At 35.5% G+C, this 11,068-nt stretch overlaps 1 protein-coding gene across 1 annotated transcript; it reads left to right on the plus strand.

The window, feature by feature from the left end:
• Nucleotides 1–621: 621 nt before the first annotated feature.
• LOC135199937 (chorion peroxidase-like) lies at nt 622–10,630 on the plus strand. Its single transcript, XM_064228057.1, has 14 exons — nt 622–730; nt 1,479–1,638; nt 2,093–2,224; nt 2,635–2,843; nt 3,288–3,464; nt 3,843–4,039; nt 4,306–4,492; nt 5,039–5,236; nt 5,775–5,922; nt 6,610–6,787; nt 7,213–7,365; nt 8,366–8,564; nt 9,334–9,442; nt 10,555–10,630. Exons 1-14 carry the CDS (start codon nt 622–624, stop codon nt 10,628–10,630), a joined length of 2,232 nt encoding a protein of 743 aa, XP_064084127.1.
• The last annotated feature ends 438 nt before the right edge of the window (nt 10,631–11,068 follow it).

Here is an 11,068-nt window from a genome sequence, read left to right on the forward strand (position 1 = left end):
TGTAAATCCTCATTGGGTCAGAGTTATTTTCAATGTGGTGTGAAATTGATGTTAATGACATTTGTGGCTTATTGTTTGTTGTGTATATAGATATACATACTATATATATATATATATATATATATATATATATATATATATATATATATATATATATATAATGTATATATATATATATATATATATATATATATATATATATATATATATATATATATATATATATATATATATATATATATATATATATATATATATATATACACAGGCTGGTACGTATATATAAAAATTTTTTGATTTTACATATATATGCAGTATACAAACTTTAAATTGTATATATATACATACACACTTATATACACACACATATATATAAATTTTACATATATACATCATACATACATACATACATTTGCATATAAATATATATATATCATATATATATATATTAGATATATTATATATATATATATATATATAATTATATATATATATAAAATTTAGAATCTACTGGTTAAAAGAACATGTGTGGTTTTTACAAATACACACATATACTGTACATATATACGTGCATCTTTCATTCTTACCTAGTGGTTACTTCAAACCACGTGAAAATCCAGAATGACAAGAGACTTGACCTTTTATTTGCATTTGCTTTTACAGATTCAAAGTGCCTGCAATCTCGGAGGTGGAATTCAAGGAGTCTGCTGTCCAGTAAGGACTTTAGCTTGTGAGTATTTATAAAAACTCTTAATTCACTCTTTTTTAATTTGAATAACAACACAGAGATGCTAATTCATACTGTTGAAAACGTCCAATGGTTTGTTGCCCATAACGTTTAGTTGCTGGTTTTCTCTTGCGAGTAATTCAAAAGAAAATATGAATTCTACCGTTTTTAATTTAAATAAAAACACCGAAAAACCGGACTCACACATGTGAAAATATATATTTTTCGCTGCTGGGTTTTGCAAAAAAAGGAATTATCTTATTTATATGTGCGTCATAACGTTTTTAGTAAACTTGTGGCCATATTAGCCTAATATACCATTAGCTTGTCCTTCATTAGTTTGCATAATTTTCCGTTCCTAGTTTCCCCATGTTAAAAAAACATAAGTCCCTTTAAATAAAGATTAATTTAACCATTTTCCTCACCTGGTTTGAGAATTAAACTCTCCCCATTGCACAGTTTGTCTAGATAAAACTAGAAAGCACCTTCAGCAATTCACATTTCAGAAAGTATACCACAAGACCTAGTAGAACTCAGGAGAATCTAAAGGCCTTGCCTAACTATCTATCTATTAATTCATCCTTCACAAAGCTGTATAATCTTTTGGGATCTGAGAAAATTCTATCACGTGACTATTTTTCCATTTCATTTGGTTTCTACCCAACCTTCTCCACCAAGCAATGTATGATTATTCGTTTAGGATCTGAGAGAATTCCATCGAGTAACTCGTCGTTTCAATCTTGTTTTTCAGCCATCGCTCCTCCAAAGGGAACTGGGGACAACCGGATTCTCACAGCGTCTCGCGTCCAGGTGAGGATGGGTAATCTCGACACTGGAAAGGTGAACCAGGCCTGTGAAAAGGGAGTCAAAGTTGTGTCTGGCTTCAAGCAACTGGAACAGAATCTCGTAAGGTGAGGGACTCCGCTTTTAATTAAGACCAAAATGTGCTGATGTGTAATAAAATTACATCCATGTAACTTCCGTTGGAGCTGCTTCCAAAAGTGAAATCATTTTGAAAAGACAATAAACCCACATCCTAATAACTTCTGATCGAGCTGCTTCAAAGACTGACATCATATTGAAAGACAGTAAACCCGAATTCACATCAATTCTATTTATACTGATTCCAAACTTGACATCAAATTTAAAGACAATAAACTCAGATTCATATAAATTCCATTTAGTCTGCTTCCCAAAATGACTTCATATTTAAAGACAGTAAACCCACATCCATGTAACTGCTATTAATGCTGGTTCGAAAACTTACATCAAATCCAAAAATCATCACAACCAAATTCATTCATGAGTTTTGAGAGAAAGTTCAGTCAATATTTTTGTGTTCTTTTCTCTCCTTCTCTTGAACAGCAACGGAATTGTCCTTCAGCCTGGTTCTCCTGCAGCCGGCCATCTCAGGGTATTCACCGTCAGCAACAGGGTTAAGCGTCAGGATCAAGATGCCCTGACTATCGTCATGGCTTCGCAGAACATGGTAAAGGAGTGAGTAATCCTAATTAATTTCACATCTACCACCATTTCAAGATACACTTCTCCTATTTTACCAGTCAGTGGTAGCCGAGGCACAATACTGAAACCTTCACACTTACTGGCTGCCTTTACAATGATGTTCATCACACCATTTGAAGTAAGAGGATTTAGTCCGTTTTACATCCCATTCAGAATTAATTTTGCAATTAGCAAAACCCATTTTTTAATGTACCCTTTGTATTCAACAAAACTCATTCGTCTGTCAAATTCACCTCTGTATTATATAAGAATTGGCATGATACTTTTGTCATCAAAGAGCCTGCAGTCATTCGTCTTGTCTAAAGTAAGAACCGTCTAGTAATATTCGAGTCAAGTCAATATGATCTTGAATAATGACAACCACCTCTTCATATCTCCTCCAGCTTCTCCTTGACTCCCCAACAAGGCGGCCATGGCTTAAGAAACATGGAAGTCTCCAACACCGTGTTGGCTGACAGATGCCCTAGGAATCCCTCCTGCACAAACAGCAAGTACCGAACTGCCGACGGTTCCTGCAACAACCAAAGGAACCCTGCTTGGGGAATGAGTGGGACTCCACTACAGAGAATCCTTCCTCCTACTTATGCAGATGGTGAGGATCCTAATGACTGGAATTTGCTTTGGGTCTGGTTGTAGAGAGCACAGAAAAGGTCTTTCAGGCAGGCTCTGCAATCTGTTATTTCGTGAAGCATTAAGTACCATTGCTATGCCCAGTTTCCTTCTGACCTACTGCCTAATTATACTGAGCAACCCACTCCATTCATTAATTGGTTCTGTGGAGAGTAAAGGAATCTTCTTGAAAATTTTAAGAACTTGAAGATTCAAGAAACTCCAGAAGTCCTGATATACTAAGATTAGCCAATTCAAACATGAATTACAATTGATAGTTTCTAAGAGTTAAATGTGTTTGGTATTGCAGTTGAAATAAACAGCATGAGTCCGTTTTCTTTTTTAATAGTTTTTATAAAGCTTTTCTCTCTGTACACATCCATAAATCAAGCTCATGAATCTCAATCTTCACTTTCTTTGGCAACAGGTCTCATGGCTCCAAGGACACAAAGCGTCACCGGCTCTGCCTTGCCAAATGTACGAGCCATTGGAAGCAATGTCCTTGTGGATGTTGATAACCCTGACCAGAGCTTCACTTCATCTGTGATGCAATGGGCTCAGTTCCTCGACCATGATATTAGTCTCTCTCCATTCCCTACCATGAGTGAGTAGAGAACAGGAAAGAAATTGCCTGTGTAGAAAGACTTGATGATCAATGTCAGTTTTGCTGGTAGACCAAAGATTCTGATAACTACTTTCAGATTCTTTGTGAGTTTCTTTGATTGGATATGTTACAGTTATATTGTTAAACCAGGAATTTCACTTTGGAACATTTGATCTCTGAGGGGCTAGTGCTAAACAGAGTGAAACAGTGATTCATCTACTCTGTTTCGCCATGTTTAGTACTAGCCCCTCGGGGATCCCATGGCCATAAGTGCACTTGATCCCATAGTGGCTAGTGTTAAACATGGCAAAACAACGTAAATGAATCACTGGGGATACTGTGAGTACTTCTCATTAAGGAATCTATCTCCATTCACAGCTGATAATAACCAGGGTATTGACTGCTGTCCAAACGGTCAAACTGCTCCAGAGAACCAACGGCATCCAAGGTGCTGGCCCATCGATGTGTCCCAGGATCCTTTCTACAAAAATAGAGGGCAGACCTGCATGAACTTCATCAGGAGCATGTTAGCTGTGGGCCCTGGAAGCGCTTGCACCTTCGGTTTTGCCGAACAGGTAAAAGGAAATTCATATGATGCCGCATGAACACTAGATTTGATCATAGGTATCCCACATGCACAGAGATGACAATAAAACCACATTCTTTTATGGCTCACCTCAATGTAATTCACATATAAACCTAAATCTAAAACCCTTCATTATCATGCATTTTTTTTCATTTGCTTTGACGATACACTACAATCTCGCTATGTGATAACATTGATCATTTAGTGTCCAAAGGTAAATTTTGCTTGAATTGACAGTACCTTTATTGTATCTAGGTAAACCAGCTTACGCACTGGCTGGATGGTTCCATGGTTTACGGATCTACTCAGGATGACCAGAACGCCCTGAAGACAGGGCAGAACGGCCTTATGAAGACTTCCGGCAATAATCTTCTCCCCATCAATCCACGTCAAGGTTCAGAGTGTGAGGCTGGAGAGAAAAATGCTCGGTGCTTCCAGGCAGGTAAGAATGTATTGACAATCTTCAGTCTTAGTCTTACTTGTGTTAACATCAGGCTGTACCCAGTATTTAGCTTCTGGATTCAATACACTAAAGGGATTAAGAGCCATAGGTTGCCCTTGCGGAACATATATGCTCTTCACTAAAAAATTCCTGTAGCTGGGTAATGCTGTCATTGCACCTTACGTAGTGCAATGCAGGCACGACTAAAGAGTGCTACACCCACTTTTTAGCCTTTTACTTCACCTCCATTCCTGCTTCCTTTCTTCCATCTTGTTTTACATCCACTCCAACTCCATCTTTTCAGGCTTAAGTCCTGAATGGCTGAAAGTATCCAGTGCTTGGTTTTACAGCCTAATTTTCATAGATCATTAAATCTTCAGAGAAAATGAGCTTTCCAATTCTTACTTGGTTAAATCAGCTGTAGATTTCTGTATGCTGTTTCTTGTTAATTTTGACTAAGTGCAAGACAGAGCTACAAACGGAGATCGTGAACACGTGGAAAAATACAGTCATTAGAATAAACATTACGTTTTTTTACACTCCCAGGTGACTCCAGAGTCAATGAGCAGCCAGGTCTCACAGCAATCCACGTTGTGTGGTTGAGAGAACACAACCGCGTTGCCAGGGACCTCCAGACCTTGAACCCCACGTGGTCAGACGAGCAAGTTTTCCAGGAAGCCAGAAGGATTGTCATTGCCGAGCTTCAGCACATCACTTACAACGAGTGGCTGCCTATCATAGTTGGTAAGATCTCATGCATTGTTTGAATGGTGCGTTGATAACATTAGCATCTTTGACAGTCTTTCCATTTTAGATAAAGACCACAGAAGTTAAAGGCGATTTAGTTTAACTATTATTACTGTTACTCAGAAGATGAAGCCTATTCATATGGAGCAAGCCTACAGGTGCCATGGACTTTAAATTCAAGCTTCCAAAGAGTAGGGTGTTCATTAGGAAGCAGAGAGGGTAAAGGGTAATGCAGAAAGAGGTGTCACTTATTTAAAAAAAGACAAATTAATAAATTAATAGATAGAAATGCATTGAAATGCAAGGAGAATACCATTAGGGTCCTAAGTAATGCATTGCATTTTTTTTTTAACTGTTGAAGTTCCAGTTACACAAAGGGCTGATGGGATCAAACAGACTTGAAAAACTGAACATCACTCTTTTTAAGATCACCATTCTGGCGCGAATTTGCGTTGGCTCCTGTATTGTTAACATCTATTATTGTAGAAAATAAGTTTAGGAAGTTTTCAGCAATTCGGTCACTTCTCCCTCACAGGACCTAACTTCATGCAGTCCTTCGGCATCAGCACCCGTACAAATGGCTACAGCTCCGATTACAACCCCAACTTTAACCCAAGCACAAACAATGAATTCTCTACAGCTGCCTTCAGATTCGGACACACATTGGTACAAGGAACCCTCAGGTAAGAATCATAAAAACAGAAGTATGTGTGTTTTGTTTATATTCACAGAATGGAATATATTTACAATCCAATTTCGTCTTTAACTTTTCTCATTGTTAAAAACGAAACTGAGAGGAAAATCAAATTTTAATGTACCACTTATTGCATCCAATTATTAAAATTATATTCCACTTTTTTTTAATTTCTCAGGCCCTAATATGCCCCATTATCTCTCTTACAAGACTGCCAATCTTGGCTGCATGTTCCAGTAAGTTATACAACCGGTTCAGATTTTATCGCTTGCGCTCTTATACTCCTCATAGGAAAATAAATGAATTTTCTTACAGATACTTTCCATGCTCTTCTTGGTCAGTGCACTTAACATGATGCAGCGTAAGCATTACTTGAGCTACTTTGCTTAGGCCCCTAGCTGAAACCCCTTTCATTCTTCTTACTATGCCTCTGTTCACATTATCTTTCTTCCATCTTACTCCTTATACACCTTTAAAACTTTATTACTCCTAATTTCCCTTTCAAAGTGACCTCATCATAGGTTCCAGCACTCTTCTCAGACATTCATACCTATTTTCCAGACTATTCTGAGCTACTCAAGACTTCCTATTGCCAGGCTTCTCTGAGCCACTAAGACTTCCTTTAACAACATTGCTGGAAAAACATAAACTTAATTCTTGCATTTCTACTTTCCAGGCTCTTCTCAGCCACTGGAGAAGTCAGCAACATCCAGCTTAGGGACCACTTCAGCTCTCCTCACCTGATCCAGAATAATCCTCCAGCCCTGGACATGATTATTCGCAGCTTCACTCGTCTGGCTATCCAGCAGTACGATCCATTTATCACCCAGGATCTGACCAACCATCTCTTCCAGGTAAAGAGAGAAATGACCTTTTAAATTTTTTGTTTCGTTCTTGGTATTTTTAGACATTTTTAATGTGCTATGGTGTTGCTGTACATTTAATGCTTTTGTATAAAAATCAGAGATTATGAGATTTTCTCATTGTCTGAGGCCATTTCAAGTCTTTTTCTCCTAACATAATCTGGGTAATTTCAAACTTTTTCTCTTATAGTTTTCTATTGCTTGATTAGTTCTTTAAAATTAAGCAATTCTTACTTGTATTTTCCTAACTTTATAGTTGAATCTTGTCATATTTCCTTCATCATTAGTTATACAAATCTTACTTGTAGATTGTTACTAACAATACAGTTTAATTCATCATACAATCTTCCTTATCCGAACTTGATGCAGTCTTCCTTTCATGTTATACTCAACTTAATTTCTATTCTCTTAACCAGACCCCAAAATTCAATTTCGGCATGGACTTGATGAGCCTGAACATCCACCGAGGCAGAGATCACGGTATTGCAACCTACAACGACATAAGGCAAATCTGCGGACTTCCTAAGGCAAGGAACTTCAATGACATCACTGATCAGATTCCTGCTCAGGTGAGTTATTTCTAGGTCAACTCCTTCAGTTCTTCAAGGGCTAAGTCAGTTGAGGGTAAAGTTTCTTCTTTGTAAACTTGATCATTTATAAATGAACCACATCATAAGTCTGGAATGCTAAGTGTTAAGTTTCCATATCATAAATTGAGGTCACAAAGCTTCAAGAATGTCATTAAATAACAACATCACAAGTTAGGATCACAGAGTCTTCATGAATGTCATATAGCAACCACATCACAAGTCGAAATAACTATAGTACAAAGTCTCCTTAACCGTAATGAACTGAGACCACAAACTCTCCTTGAATGTCATAATTCAACCACATCATAAACTGAGGTCACAATCCCAACAAATGTCAAATTAACCACATCACAAGTTGAGGAGTACACTAAGTGCAAAAACCTCCATCAATGCCACATATCAACCACATCACATCTTAAAGCTTCCATAAGTCCTAAATCAAACAACTGACCACATCACAAGTGAAGGCTTTTACAAATGTCCTCCTAACTTAACCACATCACATGTTCAAGACACCATAACAGTCCTAAATCAAACAACTGACCACATCACAAGTCCAAGCTTCCACAAATGTCCTCCTAACTTAACCACATCACATGTTCAAGCCTCCACAAAAGTCCTAAATCAAACAACTGACCACATCATAAGTCCAAGCTTCCACAAATGTCCTTCCTCTTAACTCAACCACATCACATGTTCAAGCCTCCACAAAAGTCCTAAATCAAACAGCTGACCACATCATAAGTCCAAGCTTCCACAAATATCCTCTTAACTCAACCACATCACATGTTCAAGCCTCCACAAAAGTCCTAAATCAAACAACTGACCACATCACAAGTCCAAGTTTCCACAAATGTCCTCCTAACTTAACCACATCACAAGCCATGGTCCCCAAACCACAGCAAATCTGACTTTTCACTCTAATTCCCACACTATGACTCGACCGCCATCTTTTTTAACCTGATCCTGTCGATTCAAGATTGCAGCCAACCTCGCCAGGATCTACAGCAGCGTCGACGACATCGACTTCTTCGTCGGAGGCATCACGGAGAGACCCGTTTCCGGCGGCCTTTTGGGCTGGACCTTCCTCTGCGTGGTCGGGGACCAGTTCGCCCGTCTCAAGAAGGGAGACAGGTTCTTCTACGATCTGGGAGGACAGCCCGGGTCCTTCTCTGAACGTGAGTCTCCACCTAAATATCTCAGAGTGGGATGTATTAGGAATTTTTTTTCTTTTAGCTGGTTGTTTGCTTCAAACTTTTTTTTACTCATATGCCAATTTGCACGTAAATATTTCAGATTGGGGTGTATTAAGATTTTTTTCTTTCTTTTAGCTGGTTGTCGCTTCGATTTTTCTTACTCATATGTCAAATTAGTTTTTTCTGTATACTTTTTTATCTTTTTCTGTAACTGGTAGTTTTTTTTATCTCCCTTTTTCTTAGAAGTTTTTAATTTTTTCTGTTAGCTGGCAGTTTTTCTGTTTTTTTTTTCTTCAGCTTTTCCAAGCGTCTGTTTAAAGTCGTAGTCTTTTTGTCAAGTATCTTTTAGGATGTTTTTTCTTTAAAGGGTTTTCTTTTTTCTGTTAGTTGGTAGTTCTTCCATTTTCCCTTCAGTCATTTTACCGTCACGAGTAGTTTTCTCGTGGTTTTGTCTTATTTCAGTTATCATGAGGATTTATCAATTACTTCCCTTAGTATTTTTATGTCACATGATATTTTAAAAAATTATCTCTGCTTCCTTACAGCAACCGCAAAAAGTAACCTTCTTGGCTCTCCAGATCACGGATAACGATGTTATCTTCTGTACTAATTGTCGATTCATGCCACATCTTGTGTAAATAGAGTAAAACATCTTGACTCACAATGACTATAAACGCTTATCTTCTTCCTCCCTCTTGGCTCATAACACCACTGATTGACAACGTGATCTCTCATTATCTCTCCACAACAGCACAACTCCAAGAGATCAGACGCAGCTCATGGGCCAGAGTTCTCTGCGATAACGCAGATAACCTGGGAGAAGTTCAGCCTTTGGCCTTCATGCAGAGCAACAGCAGATTGTAAGTAACCAAATTCATTACTTATGAGTGTAAAAATGAGGGTTTTATTCTATTATTATCATCATTATTAGATGCAACCTATCCATATGGAACAAACCCACAAAAGGGGCCCAGTTCTTGGCTAAATTTCACAAAATCATACATCATGAATTAGTACCTTATAAACAATTTGGTTTGTGTTTTACATTCACACGTTTCTAGCACTGTAAGGATTTGGATATATTTTTGATCTTAAGACATACATACATACATACATACATACATACATACATACATACATACATACATACATACAAGGGGTACATCCTTGATATAGCAGTTTAATTATGAATGTGGGCGTGACAGTTGAATTGGTATTACCCTGAACACACCTCTGTTAAGGGAAAAGGCTTTATAATATATATATATATATATATATATATATATATAATATATATATATATATATATATATATATATATATATATATATATATATATATATATATATATATATATATATATATATATATATATATATATATATATATGTATGTATATATATATATATATATATATATATATAATATATATATATATATATATATATATATATATATATATATATATGTATGTATATATATATATATATATATATATATATATATATATATATATATATATATATATATATATATATATATATATATATATATATATATATATACATATATATATATATATATATATATATTATATATATATATATATATATATATATATATATATATATATATATATATATATATATATATATATATATATATATATATATACATACATATATATATATATATATATATATATATATAATATATATATATATATATATATATATATATATATATACATATATATATATATATATATATATGTATATATATATATATATATATATATATATATATATATATATATATATATATATATATATATATACACACACACACACACACACACACATATATATATATATATATATATATATATATATATATATATATATATATATTATATATATACATTAAATAATGACACACTATTAAACTAATCATTCTTTCTTTTTTATTACAGCAACCAGCCTGTGCCTTGCAACAGCCCCCAGATCCCCAGACCCAACCTCCAGTTATGGCGAGGAGAAAGCGTCTAGCCTGATAAAAACTAGCAATATTATTATTTTATATCCTTATCTTATCGCCTTCATCAAGATCTGACACGGATTGAATCTCGTTACATTATTATTTTTTTTCCATTATTCCTCCTTTATCTGTATCTATTTCCTTTCTTTCCTTTTTGTTATTATGATCACCAAGGTGTGACGGGCATGTTAGGCCTAGTTCGTGTGGGAAGCCATTTCCTTTATTTTTTGTGCATAAGAATAATCCGAATGTGCTGATTGTCTCATCAACCTTATAAATTAAGAACTGTAATTGTTGTGTAAAATAATAATTTTGCTAAATACCTTTTTTTTTTTCTTATTCCTTTTTTTTTTCACGCGAGGAGTGTCTTCTCAGAAAGAGGTTTGGTGGAACGTGGTTTGAGAGATGAAACAATTAAGGTCCGGTTTTGTCTCTCTAATGTCTGTCTC

Source organism: Macrobrachium nipponense, chromosome 26 (assembly GCF_015104395.2).
Source record: "Macrobrachium nipponense isolate FS-2020 chromosome 26, ASM1510439v2, whole genome shotgun sequence".
NCBI classification, from domain to species: domain Eukaryota; kingdom Metazoa; phylum Arthropoda; class Malacostraca; order Decapoda; family Palaemonidae; genus Macrobrachium; species Macrobrachium nipponense.